Source organism: Urtica dioica, chromosome 12 (genome assembly GCF_054948205.1).
Source record: "Urtica dioica subsp. dioica isolate 48M chromosome 12, U.dioica_male_clone48M_v1_H2, whole genome shotgun sequence".
NCBI lineage: Eukaryota > Viridiplantae > Streptophyta > Magnoliopsida > Rosales > Urticaceae > Urtica > Urtica dioica.
The window spans coordinates 12,631,859-12,653,238 of record NC_142767.1 but is presented as its reverse complement, the minus strand read 5'-3'; the positions used below and the strand labels follow the sequence as shown (position 1 = coordinate 12,653,238).

The window sequence follows — 21,380 nt, the reverse complement described above, 5'->3', positions numbered from 1 at the left end:
AGTTTTGGCCGTACGGCATGAAGTTATGACCGTACGACCTTTGTGGCGTGGGGTTTTGGTCATTCGGCCAAAGAAAGTGGCCGTACGGCCTTTGTGGCATGGGATTTTGGTCGTACGACCAATAAAATGGCCGTACTGCCTTTGTGTCAAGAAGTTTTGGCCGTACGGCCATTATGATAAGGGTTTTTGGCCGTACGGCCTTTGTGACATGGTATTTTGGGCGTACGGCCCATGGGTCATGACATTTTTGCCGTACGGTATGGCAAGCTCGATGGGTAAACGTGGGAGAGTCACTTTGAGTCGTGGTCGGGCTAGGTGAGCTTGGTCAAGGCGCGTCGAGTCTCCGAGTCGAGGTGTGCGAGGCTAGTCAAGGGCACGGCGAGGCGAGTCACGTCCATGGCTAGGAGTCAAAGGCACACGAGGCGAGTCAAGGGCACGACGAGGCGAGTCACGTCCATGGCAAGGCAAGTCAATGGCATGGGGAGACGAGTCACGTTCATGGAAAGGTGAGTCAGGAGCATGGCGAAGCGAGTCACGTCCATGGAAATGCGAGTCAAGGGCATGGCTAGGCGAGTCACGTCCATAGCAAGGCGAGTCAGGGGCACGGCGAGGCGATGGCAAGGCGACTCACATCCATGGAAAGGCGAGTCAAGTACACGGCGAGGCAAGTCACGTCCATGGCAAGGTGAGTCGAGCGTGGTGAGTCATTTTGTTTTTGGAGGGGTCATTTTCCGGCGCCAGAAAATGACTCCTTTACTGTTCACACCCTAAAATATTGTTGTGTAATTATATTTTAATACTTTTGTACAAGTTGTTAAAATTGAACCATTTCTAAAATTTTGATGAAATATTATTTTTTTGCTACATAAAGATAAATATATATATATATATATATATATATATTTAAGTCCTTATAATTTAATGATTTAATATACTTACTAGTGGATGAATAAAAAATAATCATGCATGATATTAATATTAAAATTAACACAAACTAATACAAAAAAAAGTATAATATTGAATGCATTAACACCTAGAATAACAAAATAAATTTGGAAATATTATATTTTTAAAGTATGCTTATTATTTTTTGTATGTATTTTCATGTTTTCATCTATGTTTTATTAAAATGTAACGTGTATGTTTTATTATTATTTATGGAGGTATAACAATATTTAATATTATTAAGGATTAATATGTAATATAGACCAATACATAGATAAACTTTTAAGGATAAATTTGAGGGTGTTCATTGAAGTAGAGAACTTTAGGGCATCTCCAATGCAACACCCTTATCCTCAAACCTCAAATCTCACAAATTTGAGGATAAGGGTGTTCTTCTCCAATGGGGACCTTTATCCTTATTCTTATAATTTTTTAAATATTACATATTAGTCCTTAATATTTATTATTATTGTATTTTCATATTTAATATTAAAACATACACTACATAGAATCATTATGTAATTAAAAATAAATTAAACACACCTAATAATAATTAAATAAAAGTTACAATTTAATAAAAATAAATAATAAAAAAGTACACAAAATAGGCATGCCATATTCATAAATCGTAATCAGCAACCGCTTCAAGATTAATGTGATGTAATTTTTTTTTTAATTTGAGTGTACTCAAATTTATTTGTACTCTTCAAGATAATTTATGTGTTTTTTTTATTCATACACTAGCAATAATATCAATTAAAATATTATACGGGATCTAATTAAAATATTTTATATTTTTATGTGCCAAAATGTAAATATTTTGCTATTTTTTGTGAAATGGGGTAGTTTTTAACAAGTTTTTATAAGTAAATTTGAGGTTTGAGGGTAGGGTTGGAGTGGGAGGGCACCTCAAATTTGAGGATTTGAGGATAAGGGCTCATGGTTGGAGATGGCCTTAAACTCTCATTTTGAAGTTTGAAGATTTTCAAAATGAAGATGCCGAGTCTTTTAGTGTTGCAGAATATCTATTTAGAGGCCCCCAAAAACACATTCTACAACCGGTGAAAGAAGATAGAGCTGTGAAAATAACTTTAGAAAGACGACAAAATTGAAATAATAGACGGCCTACCCAAATAAAATTGACGATACTAAAATCAAATACTCGATGATAATAATAATAATGACTAATTAATAATTATTATATGCTGAAGCAAAACTTTCTGTGTAACACACTACAACAAACAGTGGCAACAGCCACAATTTTTATTCTCGGGAATAACCATGACAAGTCGCGACAACAGTCATGACTAGTCGCGGCTGATTTTAGTCACGGCAAGTCGTGACTGTTGGTCAACAACAACAGAGCAACTTTTGTCATGGCTGTTGTCACGGCTGAAGTACCAAAAACCACGACTTTCATAGCAACAGTCACGACTTTTGTCGCGGCTGTTGCCAGTTTTTGTTGTAGTGGCAACCGTACAAAAAAAAAAAATAAGAATAAAAAGAACACTAAGTGTATAACAATTTGATTTTGGAGTTCTTATCATTCCAACAATCTAGTTCCCAGAGTTGTATCCTCAAATATTCTCTCCCTTGCCTTATTTGCCTGAAATATGCATATATATATATATTAATATAGACAAAACAAAACACTACCATAAGTTTACCAGAGAATGAAAGCTAGCCATGTACACAACAAAATGATATAATAATTAGTATAAAATGATAAACATATATAATTTCATGTGTTTATCACTTTGTTTTCACTAATATTAGCATTATATAGGCGTAATTCTTGTCACAGTTTCTAAAGTCACAGCTGGGTCGCTGTGTGTGTGTGTGTGTGTGTGTGTGAGAGAGAGAGAGAGAGAGAGAGAGAGAGAGAGAGAGAGAGAGAGTTGACCTGTTTTTCCCAATTAGTAGAAATAGTGACAATGGAGAGAAGGAGCGTTTGAGTAAGAGCACCAACTTGAATGCCAATCCAAAGTCCCTTTCCTCTAAAATCAAGCCAAAATCCCAATATCGCAGCAATTGGAATTCCACAAAGATAAAACGCTCCCAAGTTTATGAATGCCCCTATGTGTTGCCATCCACAGCCTCTCGCCACCCCTGAATTCATATATGTATTTAATTTTCGCAATATTATAATCACAACAAAAATATACAATATATAACGAAGCGGATTATATGCATAGTGCATATATCTAAAAATATGTCGTGTAAGGATTTTGATTTCATTTTAGGATTCTACATGCTTCATAATTACATCATATTGTAAAAAAAAAAAAAAAAAAAAAAAAAAAGCAATGTAGAATTTAATAGTTTGAAGACTCTATTTACTCCAAAATGGACTAACTAGAGAGCCACGAGTTTAGACTATTCAATTTGCGCGTAGCAAACTCTAACATTCATTTTTAGAATACGACTAACAAGACACTCGCATAAGAGCAAAGAGTTTAGAGACTACTCGCGGTCAACAAAATCTTACAAATTTTGAAATCATTTATATATTATATCATATGTAGCACAAGACTACTGAACGATATAATAGATCTCTCCCGAACATGATCTTAGATAATATGAAATTTTGCTTTAGACTATTCTACAGCCTACGCATAAGTGTTTAGAATATCAATGTATTGGAGTTACTAAAAAGAAGTTATATGTGTGTGTATATATATATTGACCTGAAAGAACGCCTTGGACGCTGTCTAGGATGACGGAGAGGCAGACGAGAGGAGCCATTTGGGTGACGTAATCAACCACTTCCTTCTCGTCGCTGTAAGCGTAGCCAAACACTTGGCGGTTCACAAAGAGGGTTGAGCTTATCAACCCAGTCACTGCCATCGTTATTGCCATTGTCGCCACCGTGGCAACCCGAGCCCCTTCTGGATTCCCAGCTCCGAGCTCGTTTGAAACCCTTGTACTAATCAAACCACAATACTCACTCAATGATATGTACTTGATTACTATTTTACGTATTTATTACAAGTTTTTTTATTTTTTGAAGGGTAGCTTTGCTACTAGTGGGGATTGAACTCACGACTTCCATTTCGAAGGTGGTGTGGAATTATCAACTAGGTTATGCTAGGTATCACTACAAGTTATTTTATAAATTGCTCAAATATCACTATTCTTATATCAAAATAAAAAATCATATCATTCAACAGAAATATAGTTAAAAATTAAATAGGAATAGTTTAATAATATTGATTAGAAAATGTTTTAACATATACAATGTTGCATACATACCTTCCTGCAGCACCCAGGCCATACGGAATTGAATACAATGTTGAAATGGTGCTTAGGCTGTTAAAGGAAAATAATTTATCGTAAGAAAATAAAATCTGCAAAAAAAAAAAAAGAAAAAAAAAAGAAGAAGTGAAAGAGAACTCACCACACGGACAGAACCGATGTTTCGAGCTGAGGATTCGGTAAGAGTCCGGACATTAGAATAAGAAGCTCGAAAGACCACCATTCAAGGCTATTTTAGCCAAAAAAAATGAACAAAAAAAAATTTAGTCAAATATAAAACATGAGAACCAATTTTTTTTTTTTTTTTTTTTTTTTTTTTGCTTTTCGAATGATAGTGAAATAAATATTGACCATGTCATCACTGCGGAAGGGACGGCAAAGCGAAAGAACTCTCCAATCCCATGAAAAATCTCGAACGAGAGCGGGGCTCTGGTCTTCTGACACGAAAGCGAAAACCTCATGTAGAGCAAGAGCACGATAGCGTTGAGCCAATACGAGATTCCGAGGGCCAAGGCGCCCCCGATGCTCCCTAGCCCCGACTTGAAGACCAAGGCCCAACACAACGGGACGTGGAAACAGAGCGAAGCGCACGAGCTCAACAACATCGGGGCAATTAGGGATTGGGTTTGAAAATAGCGTATGAGGGGTTGGAGAGTCGCGTAAGCGAATACAGCGGGAATGAGCCACACGATCATCTTCCCGGCCTCGCGGGAGATATCGGGGTCTTGGCCGACCAAGATGAGTATTTTTCCCATGTTGATCCACAACACGGAGATTGGGAAACATGTTAAGAATAGTGAGAATATTGCGGTGTATGTTTGGAGGCCGAGTTTTTGGTATTGCTCGGCCCCGTAGGCTTGCCCGCATGTTGTCTCCAATGCACTTGCCATTCCCAACTGTTTGATTCAACAAATGATGGTAGGTTATTATTTGGTCTACATTGTCTCTCCAATGCACTTGCTACATTCTCTCAACTTGATTGGAAAATTATGATAAGTAATTAATTGGTCTACTTATCTAGAAAAGGTGACTAGTTTCTTTATTCGTAGTCTTTCATTATCACATGACACAATATCGTGTACAAATAATTCATTACATTGATTGGGAAACAATTTTATATGGAAGACATTTTCTTAGGTTAAACTCATGCACTTGCTAAGAGAAAATCTCGAAAAAAAGGTAGTGTCGCCCAAACTATTTTTTTTTTTTTCAATCGAACCCAATCTAAGTCCTTGGGAATGAAAGGTGTGATTGGTTTAATTGACACATTGTCATATAATTAAGAGCTATGAATCGTGATTCCAGCAAAATTAAAAATACTAATCATAGTAAAGCAAGTGAACAAAGATGTTGATACTAAAAAACAAAAGTAAACAAAGATGTATAATTTTATATTGAACAATGAAATTGTTGGAATTTTTAAGTAATGATTAAATAAGTAATTATTAGTTAAGGTTTAGGTTTTAGAGTTGAGAACTTGATTAAAGGGGAGAAGAAAAAAAATGTGAGATGAGATGTTAAGTCTTAGCTGTGTGTGACACGAGAGAGAGAGAGAGAGAGAGAGAGAGAGAGAGAAGACGGGTGATTTTAGATTTGCAGTACATGTAGTGACGGGTTAGCTCAGACACAAATATTTTATATAAATAAATAAAAATTACGAGTCATGTAATTGTAAAAAAACACCATTAGCATAAAAGAATAATTAATATTTTTTAATTAAACCATCAGATATTCGGTCATTTTAAATTCAGTATAATAAACAATTGTTTTATGGATAAATTACATAAATGCCCATGAACTTTTGATCATTTAACAACGTGGTCCTTATTTTTATTTTTCTTACAGCGTCACCCTTGAACTTTGACAATCTTACAAACTTAGTCCTTCCGTCTATTTTTCTCAACAATCCATCCATTTTTGACCATGTGATTGGCATGTGACTATTTAAACAGGGACAAAATTGTAAAATAACAAAAAATATTGATTTTATAATTATTTAATATTATTAAAAATTATTATTTATTATATAAAAAATAAATAAAAATAAAATAATTATGTAAAATATGAATTTTTAATAAAAATTAATTGTAAAAATGAATTATTATTTATTATTAATTTTCTATTATCGTGAAGAAAAAAAAAGTATAATAGAAATGTATTAAAAAAAAGTAATAAAAAAAGACAACAAATAAAATGAAAAATGAAATTTTTTAATTTTAATTTATTAATTTTAAATATAAAATAATTAAATAAAGGATATATAGGTAATTTTAAATATTCAAGTTATAATATGTCGATTACACAAGTAAAAATAGACGGAATATATAAAAAATTTGACGGAATGACTAAGTTTGTAAGAATATGAAAGTTTAAGGGTGACGCTGTAAGAAAAATAAAAATAGGGACCACATTGTTAAATAGTCAAAAGTTCATGGGGCATTTGGGTAATTTATTTTATTTAAATATTTGTTTCAGTGTTCAGTCATTACGGTCTAAAAACAGAAACAGAAGTTCGGCGGAAATTTCTCAATCTTCACATTGTTTATATAAAAAAAAATCGCATATTTTATTTTCTGCCTAGAGTTCCGTGCTTCGTTTTTTTTTTTTCGAAACCGTGCTTCGTTCGATAACAAAAGTAAATAATGACCAAAAAAGTCAAACACAACACAAACATAACCTACGTGATCAATAGCAGGACAGCAAGGAAGGCCATGGCAATAAATATAAAAATAATGATGTTCATCAACAGATTCATGAACGCAATAAAGTCACAAAACAAAAACAAAAACAAAAAAGTTTCGCCACATCCATAAAAAAAAGTATTAATCAATAACCTAACTTGCCTTGTAAGTATATAATTAGTGGGAGAGAGAGAGAGAGAGGGTTACCATAAGACTAAAGCCAGTGACACCGGCGAGAGAAATGGCGATGGCGGTGCTGGAGAGGAAAAGCTCGCCGAGATGACCAATCATCATCATGGATATCACCTGAATCATATACTGGCTCAATATCACCGCCACTAACGGCGCTGCAATAAACCCCACTCTTTTCACCTCTTCCCAAAATACCCTCCATCTAATTCTCCCTCCCTTATTTCTCTTCTCTTCTTCTTCTTCTTCTACCCTGTTTGATTCTCTCGCCGCTAATATCAACTTCTCGTCCATCTCTCTCTCCCTCTCCCTCTCTCTCTCTCTCTCTCTCTCCACTCCAACGGACTCGGTCTATCTATATTAGAGAGAGAGAGAACAAGGTGTTTACCCGTAAATTTAGTATATATATCGTTATGATTAGTACTTGTACGTGGGCCTCTTATACATATATGGTCCGCGTGTGCAATTGGATATTTTGTCAGTAATATCAAGACTCTTGTTTTTTTCCATGAGGAGTTTGAATTGGATTTGGTCTCCTCTTCGCTTTTTCTTTCTTTATTTGAATATTCCTCTCTTCGTTGTTGTTTCCATGTTTCTTTTTTATATATATATATATATATATATATATATATATATATATATATATATATATATATATTATATCAAACTAAATAAAATTAAAAATATAAGTACAAACAAATGCTCGTGTAACGGTGAATAGATCTACGCCGGTGTCATGCTGGCTTGTTGGACGGGAGAGAGACGGAAGGATGGGCTTCCGCACGTGAAGTCTACCTCGCGGAACTACCGTCTGCCATGTGACTATCATGCGGAAATAACTCTTCCAACACGTGGTGGAAGTGGCAGAGTGTGTGTTGGAAGGGTGGGCAGGTTATTTGTACCGTTGGGGATAAATATTGAGACTGTGCGTGTGTGTACTGTGTAACTTAAACTTTAGCTGTTTAAGAATTGATTTTTTATTTTTTTTTTAATTTCTTATTGGAAGTTAATGAAAATATGGATTTCCATTAAGTTTAACGGAACTTCCATTTCCAATAAACAATGGAAGGCACCAAAATACCTAATGGAAATGTCATTTCCAATAAGCAATGAAATGTGGCTTATTGGAAATGGAATTTCCGTTACCTTCCAATAGCCAGGTTGACGCCGGTGAAATCGATTGAATTTGGTCTCGTATTCAAGTTGAAACTCCAGTTCCCTTCTAAGGTTCCAAGTTTCCTTTGGAAAATGAGTCGTGATTAGATTCCCAATTTCCAGAGTCTAGCGAGGAAAGGCATGTTGGTAAATAAATGTCTTTGAACTTTAATCAATCAATAACGAATTGTTTCCGCTAAAAGTTCTAAAAAAATTTCTTTTGATTCATTGGCGCTACTTTTTTTTAGGAGATTCACCCTCTCAATATTTCATTGGTCCATGGATACTGTTGATGTTGGACTTCGTCCTTCATCTAATGAAAGATAGATTTGACCTTGTACAAGTTAATTGGACTCATGCCCATATAATTATCATTAGCAGGTTCAGATAATACATCAATTCGTCAAAAGATTCAAATGTCAGTTCGAGATAACCGTTTCCTGAAAACTCGAAGATACAAAGCTCGTCATCCCGATCGATCCGCAACCGCTTCTCACACGAATAAGTCTCCAATGACAGGCGTCTTGAGACGCAGTCGTGAGTTTCAACTGACACACAACGTGTCTCGAGCAGTTCGGAGCTCACAATCCCATCTTCCCAGACTATAAATATATGACAATTAAGCTCATTTAAGGCACGTACTTCATTATTATTATGTAATCAAATTCACATCTTTGTACCGTTCTGAGCGATCTAATACAAATAGCCCCGAGATGATCTTATAGTCTGCTTTTCTTATTTGTTTAATTACGTGTTTCATTTCCAATTCACCAAGTTCAAATTTGATCTTGTTACGGAGAATTGAAGCCATCCTATAAATCTAAATCGACCCGTCTTCAATCGTAAATTTATCGTGACTACTTTGATGTGATTTGATGTGATTTCTCGCATCAACATATATCATATTGTTTTGTTTGAAGTATGAAATATTTTGGAAGAATATCATCAAACATTCATAAGTGTTATATTTTCCATCAAATTTTATGAGAAATTCTTATAGTATTTACGTCGGTGGGAAATTACATCGAATAGTGTGTTTTTAAAATTTATCTAAAAAACAACGTGTTTAATGTTTTTATTGCAAAAAAAGAGTGTTTTCCAACAGTCATTACAAATTTATTTTAAAATGTTTGTACTGTTTCGAGTCTGATTGTTTAAAGAAAGATAATCTCTTAAAGAAACTGTATATTTGCCATGTTTAACTTTGTTGATTATTTTAAAAAATTATGTACATTTTTTAAGAAATAATTTTTTTAATTAAAAATCAGGGTTTTAAATACCGGTGACTTTCACTGACTTTTGGCGGCAGCGCCGGTGTCGCCCAGTAAACAGCCGAAAAAGCTACATTATCGTTTTTCCCGCAAATGTCGTTCGAAATTCGCCGACAACAACATGTCGTTTCCACCCTATATGGCCGGTCGTTTTTGTCTCGTATAAATAGTAAAATTAAATCATTTCTGATGACAATAATAGATATTCGGACGAAACGAAGCACAATCGGCGACTTTCGGATCATGTGTTGATGACAACTAGAACCGGCGATTTTCGGCGACTTTCGGACGCGCGCAAGGTGATTTCCACAATTTGTCAGTGGCGAGTGGAGAAAATCGGGACAAACGAAAGTCGACATGCCTTTTTTTTTTTTGCAAGATCTAAAGCTTTTTTTGATGGATTTGCAGACCAACAATGGTGTGGTTAGAGGGTGAGAGGGAAGAAGAATATGGGACCCACCACATTCAATCGCCGTTTTAAATACATGTATATATATAAAAGACAAGTACATCATTCAACGTGTACACGTTATTCAACGTTTATATATGATATATATATATATATATATTTGTAACGTTGAAAAAAAAAAGCAAGGTTTTAACTTTTAAGTATATATAAAGTTAGGTGTTAACTTCGTCTTGAGCGCCGACTCTCTCTCTGCGAGAAACCCTAAAAAAAAAAGACTTCTCTTTGAGATTGACACAACCTCCCTCCCCCTGAGACACTTGAGTCTCTTTATGGGGGAGGGGAGGTTTAGTGTTATAATTGTTATCTTTAGTCTATATGTTTTTATATTTGTGTTCTGGTTCAGATCTATTTCGCCGGTCAGATCTATTCGCCGCCACCGTCCTCGTCTCGCCCACCGTTCCCCAGGTCGTCTAAAGGGTCGTCGTCTTCCCTGGGTTGGTGGATACTGGTGGATCTCTGCTGCCTGTGGAGAGTGCGGATCTTGTGCTCCTTGGCCGCCGCTGTGAGGGTGCTCTTGGTGGTGGATCCCAACAGCCAAAGCTTCGATCTGTCCGTCGGGACCGTCATTTGGGTGGTGCGCCTCGAAGCCCCGGTGGCGAAGTGGCTCCGCTCCCCATTGACGGTGGTGCAGTTCGTCCCACGGCCACGGCAACACGACTCTGTGCCTCGACGACAGCAGAGGTGCTCGGCTCCTCGACGACAGTGGTGCAGCGAGGTTCATCGACAACAACAGTGTGGCGTGGCTCTTCGTGGTCATCATCCTCCCATCGTAGCGGTGTTGGCTCTCGTGTGTCGAAACCAGATGTTATATTTTCTCTTTAGATTCAGTTTTAGTCTGCGTGTGAACCTTTTATTTTATTGGTATGATTTCCTTGATTTGGTTTATTATGGAGGCGGATTAGCCGTCGTCCCCTCTTCCGTTATTGATTTCCTGTTAGAGTTTTCTCTATGCAGGTTGAAGAATCATCTTCTTGTCGGTCACCGTACCGAGGTTGATTGGATTTATCCATCATCCGTTATGGATATTATGAAAGAGCCATACGTGTGCTCGATTTCTCATGTGCTCGTTGTTCTTCCTTTTACCGGAAGCATGCACAAAATTGCGCGATTATCTGAACTTAGTGTTAGATTCACTTCGACTTAAGTCTGTTGTGTTCCGTGTACTAAGATGTAATTTTCCTGTATTTGTGGGTATTTTACTCATTCTAATGGAAATCCTTTTATTTTCAAAAAAAAAAAAAAAAAAACTTTTAAGTATATATATATATATATTTCATAGACAGTGGCCCACAAAATACTGCCATAAATTTCGCAATTAATTGTGTTATTATTACTATTAGTGCCCCATTTATTCGGCATTTAAAACTGATTTTTTTTTTTTTTTTTAATTCTGATGCTTGTAGCAAGCAAGTAGCAGTATTTTGTGCCCCACAACATTAGATTTATATACACAGTGTCAATGTCATGGATTTATTCAACGTTCAATAATAAGAACAAAGTAAGGTTTTAAGTGTATATATATATATATATATATATATATATATATATATATATATATATGTATATTTGTATTACGTATATTATTCTAGCAACCTTTTAAAGTATAGTTATTGCATTTTTTTAAACATTTCTCTTAAATACATGTATATATACATATATATATATATAGAGTATATATATATATATACATATATATATATATATATATATATATAGAGTAAATGAATATATATATTTTGCCAAAAAATAAATATATTAGACATACATCTAATTAAACTTTTAAAGATATAATATATATATTTTCATAAACTTTTAAAATAAATATCATACATATATTATATATTAAGTATCATATATTTTACAAATTTAAAATTTAATATATATATAAATTTATATGTATATTTTTAATATATTATGCCACATTTTTTCTGTTTGGTTTATCGTCGACGCGTCGGTTTTTCACCGAAAACGACATTTTATTTTCCTTTTTCCACATTTTTTTGTTCATTTTCATTCGGCGTGTCGAATTTTCGTAAATCAGGAGACTAGAAACGGCAACAAAAACGGCATTTAAATACTTGATTAAAACAAAGGTTACACTTAAAAAAAAACGCTAGTCTTGTAAGTTTTCCCTTAAATAAATCGGCTCCATACATCTCTGACCCTCACGCCCATATAGGCCCAAAAACTAGCCCAACGAAGCATCTGGACGCTTAAACCCTAACTTGATTTGTTCAGAGAGAATTCTTTTGACATCTCTCAACTCTTCTCTCTTTCGTTTCCGTTTATCGTCTTGGAGCTTCATTCATTCAGAGTTCAGACCCGATATGGGAGCGAAGACGAGGAAATCGGCTGGCAAGGAAGCTACCGATTACTTGGTTAGTTTTGTTTAGCTAGGGTTCCATTGTTGAATTGATTTTCTCTGGGAATATTGTTTTGACATCAAGTCTGGTCATGTCATTTTTGCGACAGCCATTAGCGGGAGGTCCAGGGAAGAAGCTTGCAGTGGAACAGACAACTGACGAAGGTTCTAATGTTGTGTACGTTGGTAGAATTCCTCACGGATTCTATGAGAAAGAGATGGAAGGTAAAAAAAAAAAAAAAAAAATATTTTGGTTTTTTGCTTTGCGAGAACCGAATTGAGTTGTATTCATGGATTTGCAGGTTTCTTCGTACAATTTGGCGATATAAAAAGAATGAGGATTGCAAGGAATAAGAAGGTTTAGTTTTTAGACTCGACTCTGTCATGTGGTTTTGTGCTTTATTATTGCGTTTGTATTTGTCATTAGTTTATGGCTATGCCTAATGTTGTCTACCATATTTTTTTCGACTTTTCTCGATCCTAAATTTTTCATCTTCCTTACATAAACATCCATTTTTTTGTTTAGGTAATTACGTTATATTATCTCATAGGGAGTACTATTGGACTGGAATCGTGATGTCGTATACGTAGCTCGCACTTTTCAGTTTCGACAAATGCTTATTTTTTGGTTGATGTTTTGCTTTCACAAGCTAACAGAAGCAATTATTTGAGAAAGAATGTCGAAGTATGTGTCTGGTTAGGATGGATAATATTGAAATGAGTTATATAGCTGTACGTATTAGAATAGCTGTTATCTCGCAGCTTTGTCTTTGTCGAATAATGTGAGGAGTTAAATTGAATCGTTTTTCTAATCGTGTGTTCAGAGAAGTTTTGCTAACTGACTGTTAAATGGTATTATTTGGCGTTTCTAATATCATCGACCTTTTATCTGTTTCCGTTAACTCTTGATTTCCAATTTTGTTTAAACAGACGGGAAAGTCAAAGCATTATGGTTTCATTGAGTTCCAAGATCCTGGGGTAGTTATTCTATCCTATATCCATTTCAGTTCACATTAATCTTGTTTCATCTACCATGGTCCTCGGTGCTTACCCATTTTTTAAAAAAATTTGTTTTAGGTAGCAAAAGTTGTCGCTGATACAATGAATAACTATTTGTTGTTTGAACACCTTTTGCAAGTTCACCTTGTACCTAAAGACCGTATTCACCAGAACATGTGAGTGACCCATCAATTATCATAGGATAGTGATGTTAAAAGAAGTTCAGACTTCAGAGTCAGATTTTTAACCTGCGGAATCACCTTGTATTTTCGTGACTTATAGGTGGAAAGGTTTCAATTACCGGCGCAAGCCCGTGGACATGGTTAGAGTTGAGCGCAAGAGGCTTGACAAGGTATTCTTTACGGACATGAAAATTAACTTGTGCAGATCGTAATGTCAATTTTATATGGATAATGATTCAGTGTTGAACTTGCGCAGGAAAAAACATTAGAAGAACACCAGAAGTTGGTGAATAAAGTGATCAAGCAAAATGAAAAACGCCAAAAGAGGATAGCTGCAGCTGGTATCGAATACGAATGCCCGGAAATTGTACGTATATATATTGTATCAAATGTTTTCTTTACTTGACACAGCTTACCAGCATTTTCTGTGTGACCCTGTAAATTTACGTATGTGCTCTGTTTTATAGGTCGGCAATGTTAAACCTATTCCAAAGAAGATCAGATTTGAGTGAGAAGATGTTATGCAACTACAAAACCCATGGAATTCTTGATATATTAAATTATGTCAGGTTATTTTGGAGGGTAAAAGCGGACACGAGCTTTCGGGGTAGATCTGTTAGAACAGAATTTGCCAGCTCTTTGTGACTGTTGATTTCTTTTGCGTTATTGTAATCCTGTTTTGATTTTTAATAGGTTGACGGGGGCTGTAGAATATTAGCACAAATAGTGAAGAAATTTTGTTCTCTGGCTTGGAATTCTGATGAGAATTGTCAAATATAATCATGCTTAAATTGTGTCATTTGTGTTACTCGTGAGTGATTGATCTTCATGTACGAGCACAACAAACGTGTACTGTTTATGTCAAATATGATAATCGCTAAAAGCTACTCTCCCACGAGTTCTATTGAAATAATATACCCCCAACTTCTATCGACTAATTTGAATTTTGCTAACTGTCAACAAAATGAATCTACTAAATTTTTTAAATAATAATAAAGCCATATAGATATAACTTGTGATGTTACATATTCTCATTTTATAAGAGAAATTTCATTAATTGGGCTTAATAAGCCATTAAATACCAAGATTAGACCTTAATGTTTAAAAATATCTAAATATGGACTTTTGACTCAAAATCGGACAAAAATACCCCTCTGAACCCTATACATTTCTCACACTTCATTTTTATCATTTCAATCACACTCAAATCCTCTCTACTTAAGCGGGTTTCAAAAGAATCATGGGTAAGATTACTAACTTAATCATTTTTACAAAGTTTATGATTGTATATGATAGAATGTAGCAAAAAAAATCGATCAGATCTGAAAACAAAGTCCAAAATCTGGGTTTAACTTGTTTGTACAATGGTATACGATGTGGTAGGATGAAATTTAACTTTTTGTACGATGAAATTTAAAAAAAAAAATTGCGTTCTGTACGATGCTGTACGATTCTGTACGATGTTGTACGATGCATCTCTGTACGATGTTGTACGATTCTGTACGATGCTGTACGATATAGAAGCTAATTTTGCATAGTTTGACTGTTTTTTGCAGTTTTTGTCATGATTAACGGCACTTGGGAGAAGGAATGACACCAATGGGTTTTCACCAATGCAGAATTTCGTGCATTCGTAGTTCCGAAAGAGGTAACGTACACGAAGTTAGTAGATTTGTTATACGAGAAGTTCGAGTTAGACAGATTCGCGTTCGACTTAAAACTCGAAGTCCCATACACAGTCGGTACAATTCCGCTGGGTCCTACCGTATTGAAGGACAATGGTGATGTTTCGCATTTTATGAAGCACAAATATCGTAATAGATTTCCACTTTGTGTAAGTTTGGTACCGAAACAGATCATTGCACCTATTGCGTATCGAGGAGTATGTAAAGGGAAAGATGTGGAAGTTGGAATGGTGTCTCGCAATGAACCGAAGAAGAGACGGAATACTCTTGTTATCGAGGATCGACAAAATGATCCTATAATTGAAAACAAAGACGGTGGCTGTGGCGATGACTTGTTTAACGAGTACAAGGGTGCCGAAAACGGTGACGAAGTATACAGGCGTGATAGAGATTGTAATCACAACAGTGACGAATATGATGGACACAATGGTGATGAATACGAAGATGGCGAAGGTGATGAAAACGAAGGTGGCGAAGGTGATGAAAACGAAGGTAGCGATGGTGATGAAGAGAATAGTGACGGAGATAACAATGGTAGAGGTGAAGAATTTGAAGAATTCGCCAATCCCGAAGAATATGAAGAATTTGTGGAAACGTTTACGGTACCAACGGGTCATTGTGAACCATCGGGTCAATGCCAGCGTGAGCCTCCGATGATCAGATCACCTATCGTTCCTTATTCATGGAAAGCACCCGAGTTCAGCGCCGATGATGTTGTGAAGGAAAACCCGAGTCATTATCCAAGTCATTCTTCTACGGGTAATTTAAGTGGATTCAAATGAGATTCAAGTATAATATGAAACCAACTATTGTTTAACTAACCTTTGAAACTAACAGGTAGCTCAGAAGAAATATATATTGGGCAGCAATTTGAAAACAAGCATGAACTGAAGAAACATATCCACTTGTACGCGTTGAAACATAATTTCGAATTTAGAGTGAAATCTTCTTCGAAAAAGAGATGGTATGTTCTATGCAAAGACGAGAGATGTACATGGAGGTTGAGGGGTGTCGTGCAGTGGTCTGAGATGTGGGAGATTACGACGTACGAGGGTAAACACTCATGTGGGCGTGTTGTTCGAACAGAAGGCCATCGAGGAGCGGCACCATGGGTCATCGGTCACGTATTTAAAGACAAGTACTCAATTAACTCTATGGCGGAGTATTCGGCGCATAACGTCAGGGAAGAAGTGAAGACAAGATGGGGTGTGAACATATCGTATTTGAAAGCTTGGAGATTCAGAGAGAAAGCTATTGGGTACGTGCGGGGTACGCCGGAACAATCGTACTAGAAGTTACCGTCTTGGCTGTACATGTTGAAGCAAAAGAATCCTGGAACGTTAACAGACTTTGTGCAAGATGGTGACAAATTCAAGTATGCTTTCTTTTCCATTGGGGCGTGTCGCAGAGGCTTCAAAGCATGTCGGCCGGTCATAGCATTGGACGGTGCATTTCTGAAGACAAAATACGGGAGACAGTTGCTTTGCGCAATTGCAATGGATGCGAATTCACAATTATATCCACTTGCATTTGGAGTTGTAGATAGCGAGTGTCATGCTTCTTGGATTTGGTTTTTGAGAAAATTACGAGAAGCTATCGGTGAAGACGTACCTAATTTGGCGTTCATATCCGATCGCCACGTTAGCATCATACACGGTGTCGATGTTGTGTTTCCTGGTATCCCTCACGGAGCATGTTACCATCATTTACAACTGAATGTCCAACACAAGTTCAAGACAGACCATTGTCGCTTTGAACTTTACGATGCGGCTTACGCCTTCAGTAAAACGGCATTCGAAGCTAATTTTAGACAGTTGAGACGTAAGGATGTCGAGATGGCAAAGTATCTCGAAGAAGTTGGTGTCGATCGGTGGGCCAGAGCTTTCTTTCCTGGAAAACGGTAAAAGTCTAGAACTTCTGTTGTACTGAATTTTTTATGTCGTTGATTATATAAATCAAGTATGTTTTATATAGGTACGACCTAATGACGAGCAACAACGCAGAAAACTTCAACAACAAAACAAGGAATGCTAGGACGTTTCCCATTACGACGTTGCTCGAGTTTATTCGATTCACACTCCAAACTTGGTTTTTTGAACGAGAAGAGATAGCGAACAAGTTGAACACAAAATTGACACCAACGTGACAAAATGATCTCGCACAGCTAAATAATAGGGCACAGTTCGTCGATGCGTACGGGCTTGGTCTATATGAATGTCATGTCAAAGACGCAAGAGGTAATTTCGATGTAGACCTTATGGCGAAGACATGCACTTGCGGACTACCACAACAATTGAATATCCCGTGCGAGCATTCTATCGCAGCAGCCCAACATCGAAGTGTGGACGTGTACTCGTTATGCAGTGACTTTTATTTGAAGGAGACGTGGATTGAGATGTACAAGGAAGCCATATATCCGGTTGGCAATGAAGATCAATGGGATGTCCCGGATGAGATAAAAAACATGAAAGTTTCGGAACCCGTTGAAAAGAAGCAAGCCGGTCGACCGAAGAAAAGTAAACAAGGAAGAAGAAGAATTAATCGATACCCATCTCAAGGCGAAAAGATTGTTGTCCAGCGAAAATGCGGGAAATGTGGTGGTAGGGGACATAACAGAAAAACATGCACTTGGAGGGATTAAAACTTTAGACGTGGTGTTATTTTTATTTTTAAGTTTAAAACTTTAACGTTTATTTTTAATTTCTTTTGTTTGACACTTCTACTTTAATTTCTTTCCTCATAATAATAATATGGTGTAGTATTATCGAAGGAAAAATAAATTTGAGTGTTAAAATTCTCCTCCGAATGAATATTCATTAAAACGTGTCACTGGATACAAAAAAAATGAGTGAAATGTCTAATTCATATTTATGTTGCAGTGATACCATCAAAGAAACTGATACAATAAACATAAATCATTATAGTATAAACGTAGGTTAATTATTGATACAATAAACTTATATAATATACCTCGTGTGAAGGGCTTTCATTTAATATTGATATAGTCTTTGTATAGTGAATGATGATTTGGAGAAGAAATGTCTATTTCTTATTATTACCAACTCCCGGAAAATAAAAAAAAATGGATGGCAGGTCAAATTCAATAGTCAACAAACCATCTCGATAATATGTTTATAAGGTACTATTACATACAAAACCAAAAAGATACAAAAAAAAAACATCCGAAAATACAAAATCACGGGATAAGGTGGTTGTAGAATAAGTCCACGCACCATTTCTTCCTGAACGTTCTCATATTGACACTTTGAAGAGTGTCAAATGATTCGTTTAGTACTATGTGCTCGATATACTTCACTGCGAACATCCCGCAATCACCGCTACAACACAAAAATAAGTAAAAGAGTTTGTCAATAAAAACATAATTGTTTAAAACTTGTCAAAAAAAAGTTCAATTAACTAGTCAAAAAAACTTTTTTAAAAGAACTTGTAAAAATAAACAAACTTGTAAAATAACTTTTCATAAAAAGTTGAATTATGATATAACTTGGAAAAAAAAAAAAAACTTCTAAAATAACTTGTCAATAAAAACATAATTGTTTAAAACTTGTCAAAAAAAAGTTCAATTAACTAGTCAAAAAAACTTTTTTAAAAGAACTTGTAAAAATAAACAAACTTGTAAAATAACTTTTCATAAAAAGTTGAATTATGATATAACTTGTAAAAAAAAAAACAAACTTCTAAAATAACTTGTCAATAAAAACATAATTGTTTAAAACTTGTCAAAAAAAGTTCAATTAACTAGTCAAAAAAACTTTTTTAAAAGAACTTGTAAAAATAAACAAACTTGTAAAATAACTTTTCATAAAAAGTTGAATTATGATATAACTTGTAAAAAAAAAAAAAAAACTTCTAAAATAACTTGTCAATAAAAACATAATTGTTTAAAACTTGTCATAAAAAAGTTTAATTAACTAGTCAAAAAAACTTTTTTAAAAGAACTTGTAAAAATAAACAAACTTGTAAAATAACTATTCATAAAAAGTTGAATTATGATATAACTTGGAAAAAAAAAACAAACTTCTAAAATAACTTGCAATAAAAACATAATTGTTTAAAACTTGTCAAAAAAAGTTCAATTAACTAGTCAAAAAAACTTTTTTTAAAAGAACTTGTAAAACATAATTGTGATATAATTGTCAATAAAAACATAATTGTTTAAAACTTGTCAAAAAAAAGTTTAATTAACTAGTCAAAAAAACTTTTTTAAAAGAACTTGTAAAAATAAACAAACTTGTAAAATAACTATTCATAAAAAGTTGAATTATGATATAACTTGGAAAAAAAAAACAAACTTCTAAAATAACTTGTCAATAAAAACATAATTGTTTAAAACTTGTCAAAAAAAGTTCAATTAACTAGTCAAAAAAACTTTTTTTAAAAGAACTTGTAAAAATAAACAACTTGTAAAATAATTTTTCATAAAAATTTGAATTATGATATAACTTGGAAAAAACAAAAAAAAACTTCTAAAATAACTTGTCAATAAAAACATAATTGTTTAAAATTTGTCAAAAAAAGTTCAATTAACTAGTCAAAAAAACTTTTTTAAAATAACTTGTAAAAAATCTTGTCAAAAAATAAACAAACTTGTAAAATAACTTTTCATAAAATAATTGTAACAAAAAAATGTAAACATGTTTACCTGTATGCACATTGTGGGACATTGTCATCGACGAGCCACGTCAGGTTAGTGAACTTAATTTCATCCTGCTCACTCTCCCGGTAAGAGTGGGGATGGTTCTTGAAGAAACCACCTATGGCCACAATCCTAGCAAATGCTCGAGTCCAAGTCTGAATAATAAACATTTTAACAATGTTAAGTAACCCTTATAATTTAATTAATTTTTGCTCTAAGGTAATAATTGTGAATAACATAACATTTTACGTACCTCGATCATCTCAGTGAGGTCCTTTTGATTATTCAACTACTGCATGAGATCTTTTTGGCAATAAAGGACGGTAATGGTCCAGGCCTCGATGTCGATCCGAAATGTGAACCAATGAAGGTTCTTGAAGTTCACGACGAACAGGATCTCGCGAGCACCATCCCAAGGCAAAATATCGGTGTCCCTATACCCAGTCATCGGGGTAATAGTTGCCCTCATGTCCCTGTCCACGGGTTCGGGCTCTGCTCCCTGCTCGATGCCCTTCTTGATGTTCGCTTCTTCCTTTGTGAATCGGCCGTACACGTGCTGGACCCACCGACAATCCATGATTCGGACGTCTTGCCGATATCCGTCGAGAGCTCGTTGGCGAGCCCGAATCATGTGAATTATAGCATCAATATGCTGAGACATAACAAACATATAGCGTTATTTTAAATTGATAGGGAAAGTTAAATTATATAATAAATAACGTACCGAATCATGTAGCCATCTGGTTTTTGTCAATATCGTGTCAAAGAAATTCGTGTCTCCGTCGCACGTCTTCAGGCGAGCAGACTCCATGAACTTGCCGTCCCACTTCTTTGTCCGCAACCACTAAACGAAATTATCAAAATCTTTTAGCTTCGCGTCCTTCAATGGGTTGAACTTGGGGATCGGCTTTTCTGAATACTTGGGCCTCGTCGGATCAGTGAAATCGGCCCAACGCGACGACTTCTGTCGCACTTTCCGATCTGGACGTTGCGGAGTAAGCTGTGGCTTGTGGCTTTTCATTTTAAGCGGAGTTGTGAGCGGGCGTTGCTTATCCGGAATGACGTCTTCTCTACGATGACTCGACGAAGACGTCGACAACCTGGACGAAGTCACCGGCCTGATCTCCGAAGACGGCTTCTTCGATGACTCGCGATGCGAAGAAGACGGGTCGTGCGATGAAGACGCCGGTTTTTGACCAGCCGGAGGAGGAGGAGGAGGAGGAGGGGTCCGGCGGCGTTTACGACGACCATCAGCTTGGGTCGTGGAAATCTCACCCCCAGGCAAGCCCGTATGTTCCTCGAACAAAATGTTCAGCCTCTTCCATATGTCAAGCTGCAAGTCAAAGTAACAAAATATGTCACGAAATTTAAACTTGTCACAAAAACTAAAAATAAAATAAAATGATATTTAAAGTTGAATTAAATTTAAACTTAACTCTAAAACGTTAAATTAAATTTAAACTAAAATGATATTTAAACTTAACTCTAAAATGTTAAATAAAATTTAAACTTAACTCTAAAACGTTAAAT

The 21,380-nt window shown here is 35.4% G+C and overlaps 2 protein-coding genes across 2 annotated transcripts; one reads left to right on the top strand and one right to left on the bottom strand.

Moving 5' to 3' along the window:
* Positions 1 to 2,110: 2,110 nt before the first annotated feature.
* Positions 2,111 to 7,533, bottom strand: LOC149379214 (protein DETOXIFICATION 12-like). Its single transcript, XM_089602350.1, has 7 exons — positions 7,089 to 7,533; positions 4,552 to 5,096; positions 4,343 to 4,429; positions 4,198 to 4,254; positions 3,633 to 3,871; positions 2,849 to 3,054; positions 2,111 to 2,551 (listed from the first exon to the last, which is right to left on the bottom strand). Exons 1-7 carry the CDS (start codon positions 7,362 to 7,364, stop codon positions 2,489 to 2,491), a joined length of 1,473 nt encoding a protein of 490 aa, XP_089458476.1. The 5' UTR covers positions 7,365 to 7,533; the 3' UTR covers positions 2,111 to 2,488.
* Positions 7,534 to 12,150: 4,617 nt separating this feature from the next.
* LOC149379213 (RNA-binding (RRM/RBD/RNP motifs) family protein) lies at positions 12,151 to 14,307 on the top strand. The gene is made up of 8 exons (XM_089602351.1): positions 12,151 to 12,343; positions 12,438 to 12,552; positions 12,630 to 12,685; positions 13,258 to 13,305; positions 13,405 to 13,502; positions 13,609 to 13,678; positions 13,765 to 13,875; positions 13,976 to 14,307. The coding sequence occupies exons 1-8, from the start codon at positions 12,293 to 12,295 to the stop codon at positions 14,018 to 14,020; spliced, it is 594 nt and encodes a 197-aa protein (XP_089458477.1). The 5' UTR covers positions 12,151 to 12,292; the 3' UTR covers positions 14,021 to 14,307.
* Positions 14,308 to 21,380: the final 7,073 nt, after the last annotated feature.